This window comes from Parambassis ranga, chromosome 3 (genome assembly GCF_900634625.1).
Source record: "Parambassis ranga chromosome 3, fParRan2.1, whole genome shotgun sequence".
NCBI classification, from domain to species: domain Eukaryota; kingdom Metazoa; phylum Chordata; class Actinopteri; family Ambassidae; genus Parambassis; species Parambassis ranga.
In genome coordinates this window covers 4453749-4477109 of record NC_041024.1, presented here as the reverse complement: position 1 = coordinate 4477109, position 23361 = coordinate 4453749, and the positions used below count along the sequence as shown (strand labels likewise).

The 23361-nt window shown below is 44.9% G+C and overlaps 1 protein-coding gene across 3 annotated transcripts in view; it reads right to left on the bottom strand.

Moving 5' to 3' along the window:
- Nucleotides 1-23029, bottom strand: part of lrp4 (low density lipoprotein receptor-related protein 4) — an 83045-nt gene extending 60016 nt beyond the window's left edge. For all 3 annotated transcript variants that reach the window (XM_028401446.1, XM_028401447.1, XM_028401448.1), the window contains exon 1: nucleotides 22660-23029. In XM_028401446.1, the coding sequence (XP_028257247.1) occupies nucleotides 22660-22720 (61 nt within the window). In that variant the 5' untranslated portion in view covers nucleotides 22721-23029. The remainder of the gene's footprint in view (nucleotides 1-22659) is intronic.
- Nucleotides 23030-23361: the final 332 nt, after the last annotated feature.

The window sequence follows — 23361 nt, the reverse complement described above, 5'->3', positions numbered from 1 at the left end:
CTTCTTCTTAGCGTTGTCAGGCCTGTTTGGGCCTGCCTGCTGGGTTAGATGCCTGCAGGTGGCTGGCTGACAACTAAGAAAACACACACTCCCAGACAAACATGTACACGGCAGCTTCCTTGTCGAGTCGAACATGGCATACCAATCATTTTATAAGTGAAATACTTGCATGTTATTGTTGGAAGAAGCGGTCTGTAGAGCTGAAAGGATGGTGAACTTAACAGCAAAACTTTTTACACACATGCCCCACTCTCAATCTATGCTGCATCCACAAATATTTGTGCAACGTCTTTCAAAAGAAACTAGCCTCTGCAGCATCTTCACCACCTGTCCCCACCCAGGACCAGGCAGCTCTGCACTGCTCTCCTCTTCCTCTGTTGAGTGACAGCCTCTTCCTCCTACATTTGACTAATTCCTGAGCTCCACTCACATAAGAAGACCTGAAAGTCCAGCTTTAAGGCGCCATGAGGGGACAAAAATGCGGAAGCAACCACTTGCAGACTGTGCAGCAATGTTTTTAGCTAGTAAATAAATGGTGAGCTCAGAAATAGGCTCATTTTACACATACTATCCACTCTAATGATGCACAGATGGTTCTGTATGTTTCCTTTTAAGGACAAAGAGAAACTTCAAATAATGGTCACCAAATAATGTGACGATTCCCATCAAACCTGCAGGCAAACCAGTAACTCCTCTCTGTGGAAAAAAAAAACAAAGACAATGACCCCCACACATGCCAAATGAATAAAATGTGTAATGATTAAAAGGTCTTTTAGTAAATCATTGTCTGCTTTGTGTGGCAACACCCTGTGAAGTGCTGAAAGGCTTAGTCCTACCGAGCTTCTGCCAATGTGTGCACCATCATTAAACTATCAGGGACTGGAGATGCATTTCCAAAAGTAATATCTGTAATTTTCTCTTATTCTTCTACAGTTTCAATCAGCATCTAATCTCCAGTCTCCTGTCACAGTTGTGTTTCTCTCCCGTTCCGCAGCATTTGAAGATCTTTACCTTCACACAAAACAGATGGAGCCCACTTTAGAGATAAAATGAAAGGCAGAAAGGCAAGATGATAAGTGCAGAGAGAGTAACAAACGACTGTGCTTTGGATATGAGAGATGTGGAGGAGGAACACTGGCAGTCATAGAGAAACACAACCCCACTGACGGAATATGCTAGACTTTGATAAAGGCAGGATCAGAGCTTCCTCTTCTTGTTCTCTTTATTCTACCAGCCCCCCGACCTCTCCATCCCACAGTGCAGTTTTTCCTACTTTTTTTGTAGATGAAGTGAATGAAGTGGAGGATTGTGTGGCTGTGAGGGGGGGGGGGGGGGGGCAGGCATGTATGTGATGCAAAAGGAATTCTTTCATGACTCGTCGATGAGCTGCGAGATCAGATGTGTGTGGTGAAAGCAAGTATCATGTATTCACTGTAACAGCATCTGGAGCAGCTTAACACAGATGATGGTGACGAAGGGGAGGAGAGGAGGATAGGGACATAAACAAACTCGCTTTATTTCTTTCAAAGCGGGTGCCGTTTCCTCTCTGACAAGGTTTTTTAGAGATATTTTAGTAAAAGCGGCTTTGTGTCAGAAGGCTTCAGCAGGATGCCAGCTTCAACACAGTTTTTTTACGTGGGAGCATGTCATGCTCGTTTATTTCTCGCCTTTTAAAAAACATCTGCGACGCCGTCGACACTGCTAGAAAACAAAATGACTCCAAGTAATGTTTTTTTTTTTTTTTTTAAATGTACAACCTGCTGATCTTCATCGGACCACAAGGCTTAATCTTCTTGACTCTTCTCCTGTCTCTGCTGTCAACAACCTGATGACAAACAGAGCTCCTTTTGTGCTTAAAAAAGTTGATGATGACCTCCAGACGGGCCAGAGAAATAAAACCTGTAATGATTAAATGGCCTTTTAGTAAATGATTGCCTGCGTTGCATGGAAGAACCCTCTCAAGTTGCCTGAAGGAGGTGGAGGAGGTGGAGGAAGTAGAGGACGGTGGGGGCTTTTCTTTTTAAAGTGCAGCAGCTAGTGAAATGAGATGTGCTTCAGGCTCATTAAGTGGAGAGGGGCTGAACTCATTTAATCTCCTTCTCACCACTAAAAAAAAAAGACAAACATAGGCTTCAGAATTGATCAGCTGTGGCCATTTCAGTCTTGATGGCAAACACACACAGCTCGCATTAGCTTAACAAAAACTGTGTTGTCATTAGGTGAAAGACAGACGTGTGCCGTGCTGAACATTTCAGCTTTGAGATGAGGATTTTGATACGCTCTTCCTCCTTCATTTCATTTGCCTGCCTGACTTTATGCTCCTGCGCTTCTGATCCGATTACGACATTTGGAGGTGCATGGCGTTGCTGCAATGAGATTTGGATTAGCAGCAGCTGAGGATTCAGTTTGGGAAATATACATCAAACTGTGAGAAGACAATCAAAGAGTTGCAGGGAAGTAGAGAAAGGTATGGTTTGATTGAAGAAGCAGATGTGTGCCAAGTAATCTCACACCAAATAAAGACATAAAAAAGGAGTCAGCACTGCTAGGTTAACGAGATTTGGGAATGCGGCGACAACAATGGATTCCTGAGAGTGGTGAAACCATCAGTGTTACCGGATTGGAACTGATAAAACTGATGGCACAACCAAGTTGGCGGAACAGTTAGGGGGTTTTCATTTTAACAAGACAACCAATGTGCACCACATCTGTGTTTGATAACACACACACACACAGGGTGCTCAGGTGTTTAAGAGATATCCCATTGTAATCTGGATCTGATACCAAACCCAAGGATTAAGTAAATGAAGCTGAGGCCTCTTTGTCTATCCGCACACTTCACCACTGAGCTGGGAGCAATTAGCCACTTACGGCACTTGTGGTGAAACACACGACTGACCAAGAAACACATGTTCGGTTCGCTCTCTCATATCTTGTATTCACACTGTCCTACATGCACGCACACACACACACACACACACACACCTCATGTCTATCCCATTACAGGAGCCCCCAGGCCCAGCTTGCAGGCTGAAAAGCCCAATTTGTTTATTCCTGTGGGGATTATGTGGAGGGGGGGGGGGGGGGGGGGGGGGGAGGGGTGAAATGCATCTAACAGAGCACAGAGGCCCCTCTCCCAAACCTCTTTAATTACTGCTCCTCCTTGCCACCCCCGACCCCCCCAAAACCACCGCCTCCCGGAACTTAGCCACAATGAACTTGAGCTAGAGTTAACCGCACGGCCAATCTAAGGGTGTGTGTTTGTGTGTGTGTGTGTGTGTGTGTGTGTGAGAGATATAGACAGAGAGATCTGCAGCCAAACTCCCATCCCCCTATAATACTCCCTTTCTCCTCCTCTTGTCAAGGCATTCCAACATCACAGGAGGCCAACAGAGAGCAGTGAACTGGGACTAAACCAACAACACCCACATCTTCACAGCACCTCACCTGCACAGGCTGCACACCTGTGCCAAGTACTTCAGGAAACCTGCACTGGGAGCAAAAGATGTATGTATGCTTGGCTATGATCTTACTGCAGTGCAATAGAATATTCCAGTCATCTGTCCCACTTCGAAAGCCACCATTTAGCTAGATGTTGCCTGTAACTGGTTACATGATTTTCCCACAATCCCTTGTGGCCCTGAGCTGCTCCCACAATGCCTGGTAGGGATCCAGGGATCCCCAAACAAAAAACCCCAGGCAGCCTGGACCACAGTTAAACAAGAAACACAGGAGGAACTATTTCTCTTCTTTATGCACTCGTTTCTCATTTCTTTCCAAATTTCTCTCTCTCCGCCTCTTTCTTTCCTTCAAACCCCCATCTCCTCCACCTTCCTCTCACTTCATAAGGAGGTACAGAGGAGAGTGGGGGGGAACTGTACCCACAGAAAAGAGAGGAAGAAGAAACAGAGGGAAAAGGGGGCTCAGTGATTGATTAGAGGCACAGAGGAAAATGGTGGCGTCACACATGCAGCACAGAAGCAGCTAGAGATGACTCTATTCACACTAATTAAAGAGCACTTTTCAAAGGCCTCCTCACCACACACACACACACAAATACACACAGAGGCTCCATAAAGGCCCCAGATGCAAACATCTCTAAAAAACCCAACAAGATCACTTTTCTATTTCACATTGATACTAAGTTTACTCTCAGGATATCCTAAAGGTACAGTTTTAATTGAGAAACCCCTGTGCTTTGCGATGCTGTTGAAATAACATCTGAAACTGAACATTTCACAAGCATTGATTATCTAAAATGTGCAAGGAAAAGTCGTTTAGTCATTAGTCACACATTAAGTTATTTAAAGTATTTAAATCAGCATAACCCTGTAAAGAAGCAGATGCCACTTTGGCCCCGTTCACACTGGAGAAAGTCATTCCAGCTAGAGTAGGATTGAGCCCAGACAGCCTTTAAAGCTGGATGCGTTCAGACCTATTTTCAAATCTGGCTAGCACACACTTATGTCCGCACTCAATCCGGCTTCATCCAGCATGTTTGCTGTCCTCCAAACCACTAGGTGGCGCCTCGTAATATACAGAGTCCGTTCACGCCGCGGTAGGACCGTGTGTGCGCATGCGTCATGCGTTTTTTTGTCCCGTGTCGCGCCCCGTGAACCAGAAGTAGCCCATCGCCCAACCGGAAGTAACATGTCGCTAACCGGAAGTAGCATGTCGCTAGCCGGCTTCGCTCACCACATTTGCGTTTACACATGAGCCACATTTGAGCCAATCTGATCGGATTGAAATCAAACTGGATACAGCCGGATTCGAGGTGTTCACACTCAGAAAAAAACACATCTGGATTGATCAGGATGCGGCCGAATCCTGCTTAAGCCACATTTTTTCCCCAGTGTGAACGGGGTATTGGTGTCAACCTATTTGTCACAGAGATCCGCTTCATAAAAACAACCAAAATGCAAGTAAAATTCCCCAGTATGTGTTATTGTAGATATTGAAACACTGTTCTTACTTCTGTATTAATAAACGCATTGTTGTGTGATTACATTTGGGTCTTAATGTTACCAAGATCCAACGGTTTCACTGTTTTTTAAGTCTGCCAAGACTGTGAAAAGCCAACACAGCGGTGACCTTGTCCCCATCCGCCCCTGGCCGGATTCCCCGTCTGTTTTTGATGATGAAGGAATGAGAACAGGTGGGCAAGTGGCTCCAGACGCATGGACACGCATGTAATCATCATGACAGAGGGATTTAGACCCGAACCAAACAGCCTCTCACCCTAAGATATATGATATCTCCTGACATCATGCTGGACAATTGTCTCTTTCACAACATGCGCATTCCGCCTGGTTCTCCGTGATCCCACAGTGCAAGCCTATAGGAGGTGTAACTTTGTTACAACACAGAACATTGCACATTGTGTCCCTTGTGATGTATGGAAGTCACAGAAACACTAAAGTGAGAAGCGCTGCAACATACACAGGAGGATGCAGTGTTTAATAAAGAGCAGGCAATATTTTAAGCTGGTTAAATGCTACACCTCCAACAACACTGTATCATCACTTCCTACTTGATTATATCATCAAGCCCGCAGGGAAATATCCAGAAACTCATCTTGTTCTTCACTTGCCTAACTATAAGCCTCCCTCCATCTAGCTAAGGGCTCAAGCATCTTTAAGCACAGTTAACTGAACTGCCAGTGATATTGTGTAATCCGGTTTGTTGCTAGAGCTCAACTTCCCCTTACCTAATCCACTCGAAATGGCTTGCTTTGATAACCTGTTTCCGTTCTCTCTCCTCAGCCCCTTTGCCTTTGCAGCCTTTCAGTCAGCTAGTCCTGCATTCCCCTCTTCTCTACATCATCTGGACCTTTAACCTAAGTCTATTTGTTATTCTCTTCAGAGTTGGAGCTCCTTTCTGACCCTTGCTCACTTATTCCTTCTCATTCCAGAGTCTGTCGTCAATAAGAAAAGACCAGAGTTTTATAGCACTGGCTGTGTTTCTTCATTGTACAGACGTGGTGGCCTCCAGCTCTAGGACATCTCATCCTGACGTCGGGAGAGGAGACCATCTCTTTTTTATTTGCCTCTTAGGTTACAAGACAGACGATTGTTTAAGCAGAGCTCTCCTCCAGCCAAGCTCTGCTATAAATCTGGTCTGATTTAGACTGCAAAGGCAGCTCAATGGATGAGGCCAATGCTGTGCGGATACACTGAAATATAATGGGCTTGATGGTCAGGCTAGGGTCTAGCAGGATGTACTGAAGAGGGAAACCAGTGAGCAAGAGTTAAGAGAAAGTCACTGTAAAGTCCATGCAATCAGGTCATGTAAGGTATAATGGACATATTTCATATCGTTTTTGTAAAAATGATGTCAGGCTACTTCTGCTACATCTGTACGCATCCATAAGCTGTACGTAGCAGGCAAGGCTTTGGGGCATTTACAGAGCTGGTCAACGTCCTGGGAGGAGCAGTGGGATCAATAGGCCTGCCAAGCGGCATTAGTCCTCCTGGCCCACAGGGCCCGTCTCGGGACACAAGAGCACAGGGACTTTAACTCTGATCTTATTTATGTGCACACAAAGGGCAGCACAAGGGGTCTTTTGGTGGGGCCTGTTCAAACAGAAGGCCGATACGGGCTGGCCTTTAAGGGGGCCGGGCTGCATTGACTCAAGGGAAGAGAGAGAGGCTGACAGGTCAGTATTAAAGCCTTAAAAAATGGGGCCGGGATCAGGGGGTACCAAGGGAGGGGAGAGAGAGGCAGCCTCAGCCTTCTCCCTCTTCTCCCTAGAGACGAGAGGGGGCTTAAAGACAATGAGTCTGTGCTGTGGAGCTAAGAGGAGCCAAGAGTGAGTGTTGGCCAGGGGGAAGTTAAGGCAGGCAGGCAGGCAGGAGGGTGGGGCACAGGGGGTGTCCGATCAAGAAAAAGGGCCTCCACCTTGTCCCAGCTGTCGCAAAAAGCCCTGCACAAGTATGCATCGTATTGCTCCAACACTTGGGCCTCCTCGGGCCTCTGTCCCCATGGGTAAGCAAAGCAGTACTAAATCAAAAAGCGATCCAGCCCCCTCTCCAGGCTGGCAGGGCAGGCACTGATTTGGGGGATGAAGGGCAAAAGATCAAAGCCCTCAGGAGAGGAACACAACAGTTCCATCCAGCTGGACGCTTCCCTCCTGTCACCTCAGTGTGGGGGTGCTGACCAGGGAGCCGTTTTGTGGGGAGGGAAGGGATCAGCATCATCAACTGCAAACCAGCAGGGTACTTGGTTGTATAGTATGTGTGTGTATGTGTGTTTATGTAGGAGGGGGTTGGCTAAAGTCAGATGTGACACTGTGTGAGCCAAAGCGCAGATCTGTCATGGCTGTCATTGTTGCTTAGCAATGAGACTAGAAGGAATAGAAGGAGAGAGATTGACGAAAGAAGTGAACGGAGGGAAGAGAGCCGGGTATAGGAGAGGAGAGAAAACCTTCAAGACTAGAAGGGCTGAAATGCAGAGAAACCCATGGGTGTGCACGTGCCATGTACATCTGTGAAAGGTTTCCAAATTCATCAAGCAGCTAAAAAAAAGGTGCTCAGTCATTCAATTTATGGGTGCCTCAACCTAACAGTGACCCCTCACCCCACGTCCACTGACCTGGAAGTTACGTCCATTTGAGGCAGCCATTTCCTGACTATAAAGGAGGCAGCGGAACTGAAGGAGACTGAGGGTGAAAATGGAGGGGCAGAATCATTAACTACCAGTACAATGACCATAGCTGTGTCCGAGTGCAGCCCAGTGTTTTGGAGAGGTCAACCTCTAAAGATCTGAGAACCCCACAGCCCACAACACAGAGGCTTTACTGAGGGGAAAAACAGGCCTCTGACAAGACTACAGGCAAAGGCAAAGAAAGTCTATAAACAGCTGGCTGCTCACAAACAACAAAGGAAGAAACTGCCGGGGGCACTCTTTGGTTTTCCAACCAGTTAAAAGCAGAGCCAAATTGGACGAGTTGCTGCTGTGAGAAGTGTGTATGATAATTTGGGGGTATCAGATATCCAGATCAGTACAAATAGAAAAAAATGAAATTGCTGGATGCATATCAAGGTCTCAAACCTCAGCTACCAAGAGCAGAATGTTTCCCCACCCTTGCCCTGCACCTCTGCTAGCAGCCTTTGCAGCTCCATAGCTCGCCATACAGCCTCAGGCACAGTGAGGTAAGGCCAGACTGGAGACAGAGGCTCTTGTCTGGGCATGATAGTCTGGCTTGCTGGTCCTGGCTTGGAGCAGATCTAAAACTTGACGTCCGTCTCTGCAGTGCAGTCAAGGTTACATGAAGGACCAGACAGCCAGACTTGACTGAGGAATGGAGAATAGTCTGGCAAGCCTCCAGTCTTCTTCCTTCCACTGCCAACTACTGCTTAAATCTGAGCCACGTCGATCCAAAGTCCGGCACAGCAGATAACATTCACGCTACTCTATCAATGACGCCGTCCCAATGTCTCCACAAGGGTCACAAACAAAGGACTGGTGTTTGGCAATAGTTCAGATTAGCTTTGGGCAAAGTCAACAGAGTGATACAGAGATGGGTGGGTGTGATGGATAAGGAAATAATGAAGAGGTTAGACAGAAGACAGACAAAGGAGGGAGAGAAAAAGAGTAAGGCAATAAGTCGATACATTAATTTGTGAGGCAGCAGTGGTCTTCGTTTATTTTAGGGTCTGGCATTTATTGTGCTTCTACAGCTGCTACAATACTTGTTGTATTTGATAGGCACATTTTAAATGACAAAGCAGCCCAATGATCCACAATGAATTACAAATCAATATATATGCCAAAGGCATCTTGCAGTTGCAGGACCTCAAAGCAGAGTGAGCCAGTTCTATGCTGATGCTTCAGCTTCCTCTCGTGGAACCCACACAGTGAGATATAGATGCACATGTAGAGCCAAAAAAGGGATGAGTATATTTAGCATCTCTTCCTTTTGATGTACCCCACCACCACCGCTGCCGCCTCTTCTCTCTTCCCCCAGCCTGCATGTCTCTTTCCCACTCTCTCTCCCTTCTCTAGTGCTATTGCTTTGCAGATAAGAAGTGCTTCCCTCTCCCAGAGGAATGGAAATATCTGCAAGGACATTGTAAACACAGTAAACAGGGCACAACACCATTAAGTCGTCCATGACTCAGCGCTGGCACAGAGATCCTGAGCTGTTACAAGGAGCATAATGCTTCTCTATAGAAGAATACAGGGCATTTCCACACAAAAAGTGATGCACATCGAGTCACTTTCATGTGCGTTAATAGGCTACACTGAACACCTGTCACTACTCTTTGACATGCAGCACTGTTCTACATGCATGTGGTTTTATTTCAAGAGGTATTCTGAAAATAGAGAATAAAGGGTCAAACTAAAAAGGAAGTGAAAACTGCAGTTTCTCTCCACTCAAATCCAAACACACCCACTCCAAGCCTCTGACTTAACTCTTTTGTCAGGTGACATTTAAATAGACCAGTGCAACAACATGTTGAATTTTGAATAAAGTCGTCCATGAAAACAAACAAATCTGCCATCATAATCACTACAAGTATTGTTCAGAACACATACAAAGCATTGCTGAACTCAACGTGTCCTGGCTCCTCTCTGGGAGTTTTTTAAAAGTGCTTCAGGGAGAAAACTATAAAGTAGCACACAGACAAACTATTTGAGAAAGAAAAACCTGTAAAGGCATAAATTGCCTCACACTTTTAAAGAATAAGGATCATTAGTTATATTGTTGTATTGATATTGGCAGTGTTACATAGGGTGAACTTTAATCATTCCTATGAATTTTAGATCTTTTGATCACAATGTCTTACAACTCCATCTTGCCAAAACAAGTATTGGCAGTTATTTATTAGCTCTAGTTCTTGGAAAGCAAAAATTGGATAAATAAAAACGTAGTAAAGTACTTTTACTGTAAGTCCTTTTAAGAATACCAGAGTTCATAGCCTTTGTGTAATGGGGCACGTTTCAAGCGAATCAGAACAAATTAGAATGGTTCAGACGTGCATCATGTGTTGCGTCTGCATTAGCCGGTCTGTCACTGCACTGAATGGTGGCTCTGTTACACATCAGCGAGCCCTGAGCCGTCTGACTGATCAGGAGCACGAGGTCAGCACTTGATGTTCCCTGGACATTGTCTTAGTTTTATCTCGATGCCTTCTCCCATCATTTGACTCACAGCTGGCACTAGCTCAGTATTCCTTTTAGAGCCGACATCTCTGAGGGGTCATCAGTGTAAAAACTAATTAACCAAATGGAAAAACTACAGATTCGTCATGTGCTCGACTATTGAGATCATCTTGTTTTTGCTTTATGGACTCTCATATTTATGAGTAAGAGTAATCAAGTAACGGTCACCCAAAGCCACAACTTGTCTCTTTGTGCTGTAAACAAATCCCAATTCCTGCAGGCATCTGACCACACCTTTATCCTCCATATTTTTATGTTGGACCAACAGCTGTGGTGCAAACTGATATTGAAGAACTGGCCTTGGAGCAGAGGAAGGACATTTCACACTCCAGCTGCTTCACAGAGGAGGCAGCAGAAGGTGGAAGTTAGTTACAGCATCCACCCATTACCCTAACCATTGCTGCCTTCCTGGACACAAACTGAGGTCAGAAGCAGTTCAAGGGTAAGGGGAGGATGTGTTTGCATTCCAGGGCTGCTTCTGTGCTGCTTAAGTGGTCAGACAGGTGTGTGTGTGTGCGTCCTGGAGGCTCGTAACCTCTGCACCTTCCGCTGAAGGGCAACGGGTCACCTGATGCATGGGGGGGAAAGAGGTTTATCATGGAGAAGGATGTGCAGTAATGAACAAGCCCACTCCACCAAGAATAGCCTTCACCCAAAGCCCCCAAGGCAAGAGGAGGAGGTGGAGGCAGGGTGATGACACCCTACACCTGAGACCTAGTGGAGGGTGGGAGTGTGGAGTGTGGAGTGTGGGGGTTACAGTTAGAGAGTGCCATGTGAGCGGCTGTGCGACATCCAGACTTAAAATAGCCACTGAAATGGTGACAAGGGTTTGGTTCCGATCTGTGGTGTAGTTGGCAGAAAGACAAGAAATTATGGAGGTCTTATAGATTATTTATTATCTTTGAGATATTGGCCTTACACTCAAATATTTGTTTTTACAAAGTTGCTGAAAGTTGAAATAGGCTTAATATGGAATTGTAGATTCTGATCTTGAGTCGATAAAGAGGTTTAACACTGCATAATGATCAGACCAAAACACGGCCTACAAAACTGAAGGAAAACAGTGCCAAGCAGGCCAACGTTAACTGACTCTTAATCAGCTTAACAGATAAGGCAGCGTAATAAAATTATATCAGGCACTCTAATCTAAATTAGCAGTAAGTGTATTTCCAGATATTCACAGCACCACTCAGCTTGGTGACAGAGAGGAAGCTAACAGCAGAACAAAGCCGTCGGTGCAGTGCAATGTTAGTTGGACTCCTCGGTCACATACAGTCTCCCAGGCCTCCCTCATAAATCAATTCTATCGGGCTGAGGGGGAACAGAAGAGTGCCAACAGTAAATCCAATTATAAAACGGGCTGGCACCACTCAGCTTGATGACAGTGTCTACCTTAACCCCCAGGGGTGACAGCAGTGCCAGGGGTGCCAGTTTCAGAGGGGGAGAAAAATCAGCATAGGAAGACGAGTGTGTGTGACCGGGAGCACATGTGTGCATTTGTTACAATCAACAGGGTAGGATGAGTGGTTCCTAGTTGGTGTGTGCTTTTTGTGGCACACTGCCAGAGGCACATATCTAAGTCCTGCACGATGGGCACCAGGCGCCAGCTGAACCTTTTTATTTCAGCACACTGCTGCAACTGCCGCGCAACTTGACTGCACCCTGGCACCTGTCTCACACATATATATATACACACACACCCACACCATAAAAAAATGACACAACAGACACAAATGATTGTAGCAAGAAAAAGACTCATATTTAAGCTGCAGCACCTGTCAAGGATTTACTATGAATGAAAGCAAAGAAAGGAGACAACTCTGATATCCTGGTGCTACAAGTTGCAGCCTTTGCTCTAAAACCGAACCTCATCTTTTTATTGGTAATGTACAGGCAACTGAGCCCTAAGAAAGATTGAGCGGAAAAAAAAAATCCAAAAAAGCTATAGGCATAAAGGTAATGATAGCTTAAAGTTAATGTGAGTATTTGGAGGACAGGAAGAAAAGTAAAAAGCCTTAAACCCTAACCAGTGCTCTCCTAAGTGAGCGAGAGCCCACACAGCATCCCGATTAAATAAGCAATTTACGAAGCAGTTGTGTTTTATGAACGCCACTCTAAAGTGCGTCCCTGCCTTCTATCCAGCTGGCAAGGTTACAGCGATCAGCCGAGCATCTAAAGCAGCCTGCAGGAAGACAGGCAGTCAGAAAGGCCGCTGAGTGACATTGTCAGGAGGTCTTTGTAAGTGTGCCCTAAATGCTGTCTTACGAATAGTGCACACACTGTGTTGTAAATCAAGTTCCACAGGACAATCCATGTGTATTGTCCCTAGATTGGCTGAACAGTAGAGAAGGCCACACGACCAGAGGCAATCCTACAATCCAACACAACTGCTAATCAGGAAATAGGGCTATAAGACAGATATGGTCAAGTGCTCAGATGACTGCAACATGTCTCATTATACATCAACCTGTCCAGAGTGTGCCCATATCAAATAGGGCTGGATCATATTTACTGCTGGCATCACAACCTGTTATGGTATTGAATTTTCTAAAAAACTTTCTGATAGCACTGCTGACAAATTCAGGCACAATCATCAAGAGGACACCACACAAAGAATGAAAACAAATACGCTGGTTTGGACACTGATCAGTGTCTTACTATAGACCAGCCAACAGCAGTGGGCCCAGGCCTGGCTTTAATTTATGTGAACTCCAGATTCCCTATCCCTCCCAGGCTAACACCTGGACAGGATCTATAAGAGCACCAATCGTCCAGGTCTGGACAAAAACATCCCTGCCTGTTGTGACCCTAATCACTGCAGAGAAACAGACACTCTCAGAATGTGCCACCAATGCAATGCGCAAGATGTTTTTTTGTTTTTTTTTTAACATGGTGACACAATGCAGACACTCAACACCAAGGCCTCATACTTTAAGGCCACTTACACAAAAATCACAAAAGAAGTGGAACAAGCCTTTGAGGGAACCCTTTTGGGGCCTCGACTGATTTGGAACGAGTTCTCTAAAAAAAAACGTGGGCTAAATGAAAACGAGGACGAAGTGAGACAATGGACTTTGCTCAACATAGATGGATTTGTCTCTTGATGGCCGATGAAATAACTTAAGTAGGCGCTTCTCAGAATAGAAACCCCACAGATAAACCACCTAGCAACAAAAGTAGAAAATCCTGCTGACCCAATTAGTACTCTGTGCAGAATATTGTTGCGGCCCGCTTCAGTTCCCTTCAGTCCAAGACAGATGGTTCCCCTGGTTCTGATGGGAAGTGTTGTTGTTATTATGGTTTTCTACTTTTGCCTCGAGGCATGAAGACTAACTTTGGCCCCTGGGAGAGGCTAGTACTGTAAAATCCTGAGGCAAAGTCACTGTCTGACTAATTATCCATCCTCCGTAGCCTTCTTTTCCTTCTTTCATCAAGTCTGTTGCCCTCACTTAGCCTTTAATGTTAGCCAGAGTTTATCACCGTAACAAACTGCCGAATCACTTTCTTACTTTGTTAAACAGCACAGTCGTTTCTTCAGAGTACAGCAGTTCACTGAAGAGACAAAAAGCTTCAGTCTTGTCTTTGTTTGGTTTATGCTGACAAAGATGTCAGCATAAACCTTTATTGTAATCACTGTACCGCGTTTGCACATGTGATGATGACAGAAACATCCAAAGTAAATCTGACGTGTGAGCACAACCTCACAAATAAACTCCAGCAAACAATACAGCATTTTGTTTGTAGCAGTGCTGCAAGACTGATGTGGTTGTTTAACTAAGGACACATCACACAATCAGGCGTGCATGATGACACTTGCAGCGTATTGCCCAGTCCAGTCCGGGGACACAAACTGTTTTGCTAAATTTACAACCTAGCCATGTTTCTTAAGCATATTTTCCCCAGAGAGCTTGCAGAAGTTTGTGTCTGAGCAGTCAGTTTTGCGTCACATTGTTTAGGTTTTATCTATTGCATAGGAACACAAAACTGTCTGCTAGTTATCACAAATTGGCCGTAAAAAATTGCGGACTTTTGGCACTGGCTCTTGATCACTGCACTGTAAGCCCTTATCAGGCACAGCTAAGCTCCATTCTATTCTGAAGGTGCCGTTATGAAACACTGAGTGGGAGTTGTAGTATTATACATAGCTGCCTGTGTGTAGGCCAACTCTTTAATCAGTCACTGTAATTGCCGGGATGGACTTTGAACCACAGACATATTTGTCTCCACTTTTCATCCATGGCTAAACAACTAAGAGGAGGGAGGCGGCAAGCACCCGGGCCCCGGCCATGCACGGCTTCTGTCCCGGCCCCAGTGAGCAGCCAAGCATGGAGGAGGAATGGAGGGGTCACAAACAGAAGAAAGAGTTTTGGCTGAGAGTGGGATGAAGAGGGAGAGACGAGGAATGGAGGGGGTGGAGCGGCACAGAGAGAGGGAAGAAGGGAGAGCAGAGGCGGCAAACATAGTGGACATGATGGTACACTAGTCCCCAGTGGCAGATTGAGTGCTTTGAGGAGCCTAAACAGGGCTCTCCTCTGAATACTAAGACCTTTCATAGAGGCAACAGTGCTACAGAGACACAACTCCAAAGACTCTCTCCTTTGAGGCCCCTGCGATATATGGGGCTTTCAACTGCTTGTGCAAGAGTAGGTCTAATTGGAAGTCCGGGCGATACAAGGAGGGGTTAGGAAGCGGGAGCAAAGAGGAGCTAAGGAGAAGAAGAGAGGCAAGGAGGGGTGCTTGATTTAAGAGGCCATTGTTTTAACAAGTACATTCTGCCTCCCCCTCTTTTCTCCTTATGGCCTCCCCTTCAGATGCCCACACTCCACAGAGTCAAAAGGCGGCGTTTAGCCCTTCTGAACGAAGAGGGGCTGGGCTTGTTTTGACACTTTGTCCTCCTTGGCTTCTGTGAAAAGGCCCTGCTTCTATGGGCCACTCGAGTTCATTAGGAAGTGCAGCGCTTTCAGTGGCGTCCCCATTCCAGCTCCAGGCCTCAATGGGGCCTCCAAAGCCTTTCACTGTTTGTTTAATAAAGACCCTCACCACCTCCACAACTACCACCTCCATTTCCCTCATCACGGGCCTAGCAGAGTTAGTGCCTGCAGGGTAAGGGTCCATTGACAGAAAATAGGAAAGAACAAAGAGTAATGGAAAGAATAAGCATGAGCGGGATTGGCAGAGAAGGAGGATGAGGGAGAAACACCCCCGTCTCCATTAAGTATGAATTATACTGCTGCATCTCTTCACCTGCATCATAAAAGCAAGGCAAGCAAGCACACTATTTCAGATAAAGCATCATGTGTGTGTCCAGAGTCAGGTTTCCGCTCTCACACTTTCGAGTGACTTCACTGTGCGCCAGTATCGAGAGGGACAAAAGTGAGAGATGTCACTCTAGAAGGGCAAACACACTCTGAGATCATACGAGCCCCAAGGAAGTCTCGGCTGCTTGTGTGAGAGTGTGTCTCTGCGTACATGGAGATAATTACTGTGAGAAAGTAAAAGTGGGGTGATTATATACCTCGGGTTTCTGCAAGCTAGCAGTTAGTCACAGTCCATATGGAAGGGAACGTCTTTTAAAGTGCATACCGTATCAGAGACAAACCGATCTCTGTTGTCTTTATGAACTTGGAAAGTGCAAAGGCTCTTAAATAAATTGGTTCATGCAGCTCCAGAAATATGACTTAACAGTGGAGTTTTCACAATATATTTCACATAATTATTACAGACTTGCAACAGTGTTTGTAAACATATGTGAAGCTACTTTCAAAGCTAATTTAATCCAATTCGCTCATCAGCTACACCTGATTTTTTTGTTTCAAATAGAAATCTGGTGCCTTCTTCTCCCATTTTGCAATAAACAATTGAGCAAAAGGATGAATCAATGTGTCTATATTTGTTTCTTAAACAAGTTTCAGATGAAGCCAAAAGCTCTCAGCTGTCCTGCCTTAGGCTTTTATATTCACTGCCAAACACTGTAGCGTTTGGAAGGTAGTGTCACATTAAAGCCGGCTAGTGTGTGTGTGATACTTCTTTGGATGCGGATTTCATTCCATAGGTGCTGAAGCATGCCTCCTTGGTTTCAACAGCAAAAGGGGACATCAGATATGTAACAGGTGCTTCGCTGCAGTTGTAGACTATCAGGGAGGTACAGGAGGAGAAAGGCGACACTGATCTACCATGTGCTGGTACTGTTAGGGGTGTGTGATCAAACAGTCAACCAAGGGCCTTCAGCTGTTTTCTAACAGAGCTCAGACATCTGCAGCGAAATAGAAGACGGATTAAAACATTAGATACTAATCAGCTTATCAAGGGTTTTATGAACATGTGTTCGTTATGAGTAAAAATCAACTTCTGTTGATCAAAGATTTGTTTATAAAATGCACACACCTGGTTTAATTCAGTACAAATCATTCCACAGCCTAATCAGACTAATCAGATGTTGGTTTGCTTTGAAATCTTATCAGACGCTTGAGATGGAAGGTGTGAGTGTGTGTTCCTTAGCAGGCAGTTTGTGCATGCAGGCAGGCATGATGAGGGAGGTGATGAGCCATCTTTCACAGGCACCTTCTGGAGGAAATCTATAGGACAGCTGCAGGCCCCCATCTGCAGAACCCCCACAGAGAGGGTGGGGAGGCAGGATACTTTAAAAGTGCTGAGCAGGAAAGAAATACAGATATGATCACTCCTTTGATGTGAGATTTTCCACCGAATACCTGGGTCTGCAACATCCTTTAAAATCCTGCAAACTATGCTACATACTCCTAACACTATCACGTTTAATGCAACACAGACATGTCACCAAAGTTCATCTATTTTCTAGGGACTCTAGGGAGTTATTAACTAAACCGCAAATGGCCAAAAGCTCAGAATTTCTTTGGAGCACTCCTTTAAAGAGGAGAAGAGGAAGAGATTTAACAAACACTAACGGATAAGAATGAAAATGTGTGTGTGTTCTCACAGAGTTGGTGGGCTGAAGATGAATCTTGTGGAGTCAGCTCTGACATCAATTAACAGAAAAAGCCTCATCTCCCTCCCTTCACAAGGCCACAAAGACAGCAGGCTGTTTGTGAGCTGCCATGCCGTCGAGTAGGAAGCATGTATACACAGACATACAAACGCACTTTGTCTGTGACCTCACTGTAGTAAATGAGGCCATACCCAGTTGGTAAAAGAAGCATGTCTTTCTCTGTGTCTGTAGTTATTTATATCTTGAACCCTCACCCAATCTGCTTTCTGTCTATGGTCAGCGTGAAGGGACAAAGGCTTACAGTAAACAGCTAACTGTGCTAACAGATTCTGCTTTTTTTTGTTGTTTTTGGACTAAAATCAGGAAGGAAGAGTTTAATAACTACTTAATGTACCACTTCAGAAAAAAAAATAGTTTCATGAGTTCTCAGGCTAGAAGGATATTGATGATAAACTGCTGTCTTTTCAAAAATAAAACTTTCAACTGGCCATTCATTCCCAAGATTGATTGTACACCCTATTCCCAAACACTGACAAGGGGACAACTGTCCTGCCCTCAAACATTGCTCAGATGTTTCTGTTGCCCACAGACAAAAGTCATCTCCAAGCCATATGTTTATGTGCACGGCCCACAGTGCAGTTAACCCATTAGACACGCTGGAAATATGGCTGCACAAATTCCCCCTCGTCCATCAGTTAACACTGGAACCATACAATCACTGGCATCGGACAAATGTCTTCTTTTTGTCTGCAAAGACGGATCCCGTGATGTCTTGGTTATGGAGACAATACATGAGAATAAGTGGCATATTTTTCATGCATGGATGAGAACCACATTTAGAGGCCTTTTCATCATGACAATTTGCCGATGCCACGATCATTTCACAGTGAAGCAGTCTTCAAAAATTGACAGAATTTCATTAATGCCCCTGCAGATGCCTTCTTCCCATGTCACCGCGAGAGGAAAGTGAAGCCAATGAAGAATTAAGTTATTATGGATTTGTATGTGTGTGTATGTCCTTCAAAATGTCTTTGTGTCCCTGCCCCCCTCCCCCGGTGGCGTTCAGACAGTGAGTCTCCAGCCCCGCTTATCTTTCTGTCCTCTACAGCAGACCCCCGCTGAGACAGAGAACCAGAGTTTATTACAGTCTCCAATAATCTGCAACCCCCGAGGAACTCAGATTCACACTACATGGCCTAAAAAACCCACCAACGCTCCTTTCGATACTAAACCTGTGTGGTGACGTGGCCTGAATTTTATTTCACAAAAAGATGAAAAGACTGTATTAACTGGTAAAGTGTTTATTTGAGCTCTTAAACAACACAGGTTCGTTAAACTACCACCAAAATGTGAATATTCCCAAGAAAGCTGGGTTGTGTCATAACTGCACCTATACATTTCACTGCCTTATGCTCGTCTATTCACACTGCTGTTCAATTGCTCCACCTTTGGGAGCCATTCGCGGTTTAGTGTCTCACTCCAACAAGCATACTATTAATTGCAAGACACAACTGCCAATCAACTCCATGGCATGTGACTGGCAGGAAAATGAGGAGGGTCAATATTATTTGCCGTCCCCAGACAGATGTTAAAATGCACCTTGGTTTACTTTTGCACAGAAATCAATGAGATAAAGTGCACTTTAAATTCATGTAATTAACAAAGAAACATGCATGGAAGTTTCAGCAAGAATATAACAGAGGTAAAATGCTGAAAGGTTTGCTCTCTACGCTGCGGGGTTACCACTGGTTGACTTTGTTTGTTTGCTTACTTACGCACTCTTGACATCTGTGACATATATTAGCTCAAAGAGCATAATTGAAATGGGCCCCGGGGCTGTGGCATCATGTTCTGAAATCAGAAACGGCCCCAAAGACGAAAGCCTGCCTGGAGGTCTCTCTCGCAAAGGAGGCCGGTCTTGCAGGGAGAAGGCCAGGTGATTTATAGGAAGCTAGGGGAACACAAGGAGAGGAGTGGAGGGGGAGAAGGGGGTCTGATGTCTGACATTTATCCATATGAGAATGTTGGAAGGGGGGGGTGGGTGGGAATCAAGTAATCATAGGTTACCTCCACTGCTACCTTGGAGGTGCAATTCCATCCCCTCAGCAGAGGCACACAAAGCACAGTGGGGGTATCAGGTGGCCCACTCTGCCTTCCCCTGGTGAAAGCAAAGGCCTGGCCGACACCAACCTAACCAGCTAGACCAGAGGAGGGCACACACACACGCATTCAGTTCGGCCATGAAAATCACATACACGCTTTCCATTGATGCGACTTTCACCCTCCTTCTGAAGCCCCTGAGAAGCAGAAAGGACAGTAAATGTGCACATGCCAAAACAATCAAACCATGTAGAGAGCTAAGACAAAGTAGACCAATTTCATACACCGAAACCATAGCCACATCCTCAACATTAACTCTCCCCTGTCAGAGAAAACTACTGTCGCCTACAGAGTGGAATCTGTACCAAAAACAACTCAAGGCACGCCATAAATCTGTCTGAAGGCCCAGTTATTCGGAAATATCAACATTGCAACACCATTAATACCAACACAATTACTCTGAGGACACTTAATCAAATGTGGTGTTGGAGCTATTCGGTGAGACAAAGTCATAAATTTACGTTGTAATGCTTATATGTGAAACCATGCCTGCAGGTTCTGTGGCAAGTGAGTCCAGGATTAAGGAGGCACTGTCAGGGGACTAATCAATCTGGCAGAGGGATACAGATGACAGAAAAGGGCACAGAGGGTGCCGAGTTGAACCAGAGAGCAGAGCAGGAGCAGGAACACAGGGCCAAACCACACGCCTAACACTCCTACTGTACACGGTGATTCTTCTTTGTCTTTAATTACCACTGAGAAGTCCCAATGCTTGAGTTTACCTCAGTCATGTTTAGATACTATAACATACATCATGGGATGTCCACATTTGATGATGCTAGCATTCCCATGGCACTAAATTCTGTGCCACCTAATTGATGCTAGTGTGCTCATTGTCCTATCATTAGTGAAGATTCTCTGCATCTAACGTGAGGTGAGGCCATTTTTGCTAACTGCTGGAGGCTAATTTAAGCCATTTAATCAAGTAAACCTGCAAAGGATTTGCCTCTCAAACATAGGAAGGTGTGGATTTACAATGTTCTAAATTAAATGCCTTGGGATTTGAGACTTAAATAGGCAAAACAACAAATTTAAAAATACACCCATGAGCTCTGGGTAAAAGCAAAACACATATTTTTTCAGCCATTCCATCTTATTTTTACAGCAACATTTCCCTTCCTTTTCTTCCTCTTTGTATGAATGCAGCAGCAAACAACCAAGCATCCAACTCCTGTCAAGCACGGAGGATTTTGGATGGTTGCCCAGGTGTCAGAGTCTGACTTTAGTCCTACTCAGATCTGCAGTAGAAGGATCGTCATGCATATTCCTTCTCATTCCCAGTGGATGACGACTATATGTACCAGTTAATGATGGTTTCCTATAAGGTTCTGAAACAACCTCCAAGTCTGATCAATAGTTGATAAGTAAACGAGGAGGTGATCGCAGAGTAAGTGCAGGGTCGTGCTGTCCCAGGGTGCATCATTAAATGTATATAACACACTCTGCAACATGCCATTAGTCCAACTCTGCCCATTACTGCAAGGCCACTCGACTTGGCTGACAAGGCATCTTGACCCCAAACACACACACTGCTTTAATGAATCACAGCCACACTGTCAGATGGGACCAGCAGCTGGCCTTCATGATGGCATTTACTGTACACAGCTTAGAAATTATAGGCTTCATCATTTTATCCATCTCGTCATGAAGCCATCAAGAAAAAAAATACGTCAAGGACAGATTGATTGTGGCCGCCATGATAAAGACCTCACATCCGAGGTAAATAAAATTGTTAAAAGATAGTGTTAAAAGATATATCAATGTCAGTTTTTCTTGTATCCTGAGTTACCTAACCACTGGATAGCTGCGGTATAAGGTCTGTAGGAGCCAAATAATCATTCATTAGTCTGACAGTGTCACGTGGAAGTTTAATTACTATTTCAGAGGATTTTCCACTCTGACAAAAAATAACCTTCATGATCATTTTGCCATTTCTGGAAGGAATAACACTGAGACTGATAAGATTTCGATTCAAAAAGTGGAGTCTATCTAGATGTCTGTGCCACGGGGAAAATGCCAACAGCAGTCTGCTCACAGCCATGCACACCGCACAATGACGTGTTTAAGACATGATACAGGCCCGGCAGACTTAATTGCTTTATGACAGAACAAGTCCATAATCAAACTAACGCAGCTCTCTCCGCCCCAGATAAAGAGGGGGCAGGCAGGGGGTGCGGGAGAACATTGATAACTACATCTGAAAGCCCCCCCCCCACCTCCCCAACTATAAATAGGCTGTGGATCATCCCGGATGGCTTTTGTTTTCAATTGGATATCGACTCTTATCTGGTTGACATTTTGGAGACAGTCTTCCGGTGACATTTAGGAGTTGTCACAATTACACCAGCCTCCTTTTGAGGCTTCAACAGAGCCAATTACAGATGTAATTTTTTTTGCCATAACATGTCAGAGAGCACGGTATCCATGTGTGTAAGCCCAGGGTGTGCACGTGCATGTGCATGTGTGTGTGTTTTTAGAAATAGCTTCACCAGGGTCCTTGCATTCCAGCGGCTGTTCTAACATGTTGTAAATACAAGGTGTTAGAGAAACATAGGAAGGAGGGGGGGGGGTGGAAATCACTCAGACCATTACAACTGCTGCTGGAGGGAGGGGGGGGGCACAGGATGTAAATTACCATAGATAAACAAGCTGCTTCACCTGCAATCACAGCAGAGAGAAAGGTGCACGGCTTTCTCTCTTTGTTTAAGCAGAAAGAAAGAAATAAAAAAAAAAACAAGTGATCCATCCAGTAACATGAGGAATCAGTGCACACAAGGAAAAGTAACTGTACAGAACTTTCTACCACCTTCATAAATCTCAGCAATAACATACAACAAAATACATTTCCTGTATTCTTTTATGGTTTTCTTCAAACAAGACAACCCACAAAACAGCAGTCCACCTCATTTAAGATGTGGGTATTTATTCCCACATCAAGCAGGGATGGTGGCAGTCTGCCCCAAGAGATCTGAGATCTGACAGCGCAGCGGAAACACACACACACACACACACACACACACGGGATACACACCCCAAAACTAAAAAAAAATAAATAAATATAAAAATACACAACACTTAAATAAACTTCCTACTAGCACCTTCATTAACAATTCTGACTTGATGCAACTACAGTATTTATTAATAAAGTGAGATCTTATTTCACAATAAAATGAGATGTGCACGTACAGAACCGTAGACTTCAGTGTGCGCGTTCTTGTTTGTTTTGTTTGTGTTTTAGAAAATAAACAAAACAACACTTCTCACTCATGCTGCCTGCTTGAAGAAAACGAGTTTAAAAGCAGCAAAGAGCAGCGGTGCACAAACACCTCCTCCTAAACACATGCTGTGCTGTTAAACGGACATTTTCTTACCTGGACTCTGGCTGAGCAGCAAAGTTATCAGGGCGCCCCACAGCACCGCGGTCCGCTGCATCTTGCACCCCGCTTTTCTCACTCTCTTCTCCGGGCTGTCCCCCTTTCACCCTCTTCTTCTTCTTCTTCTTCTGCTGCTGATCTTCTTCTTCTCCTTCTTCTTCTTCTTCTCTGCACAATTAAATATCAACGAGCCTCTTTTTCCTCAAGAAAACGCTCCGGCTTTCACCACTTTAGCCTCATACCTTCATAGCATGACTGACTTTTTATCCCCCGACCTCCTCTCCTCCGCCTCCTCCTCTTCTTGTGTGCGATAACGCGACAAAACCGGGATTAAAAAGTTAACTCTGAGGGGAAGAGCTCGGCTCCGCGCTCCAACATGTTGTGCTGAATCTGCCGACGCTGTGGATAGCAAAAGGAGCTGTGGACTGTACCACATGCTAGCTGCGGGGGCGCTAACTCTGTTTACCACTATATTTATCTGTTATTAGCGGACTAAAATGGCGAAAATAGAAAAGCAGGAGTGTTTATCAAGTCAATGATGAACAGGATGAAATATAAAATCATAAAATTTTGTTTGCTTTCCATCTTTTACTTGTCGTCGTCCGGCTTCTTGTTCCCCTATCCCGCAAGTGATGGCGCCGTCCAGAAATCTCAGCTCCCCTTCATGTCATTTGTTAAAAAAATGTTTTTTGTTTTTTT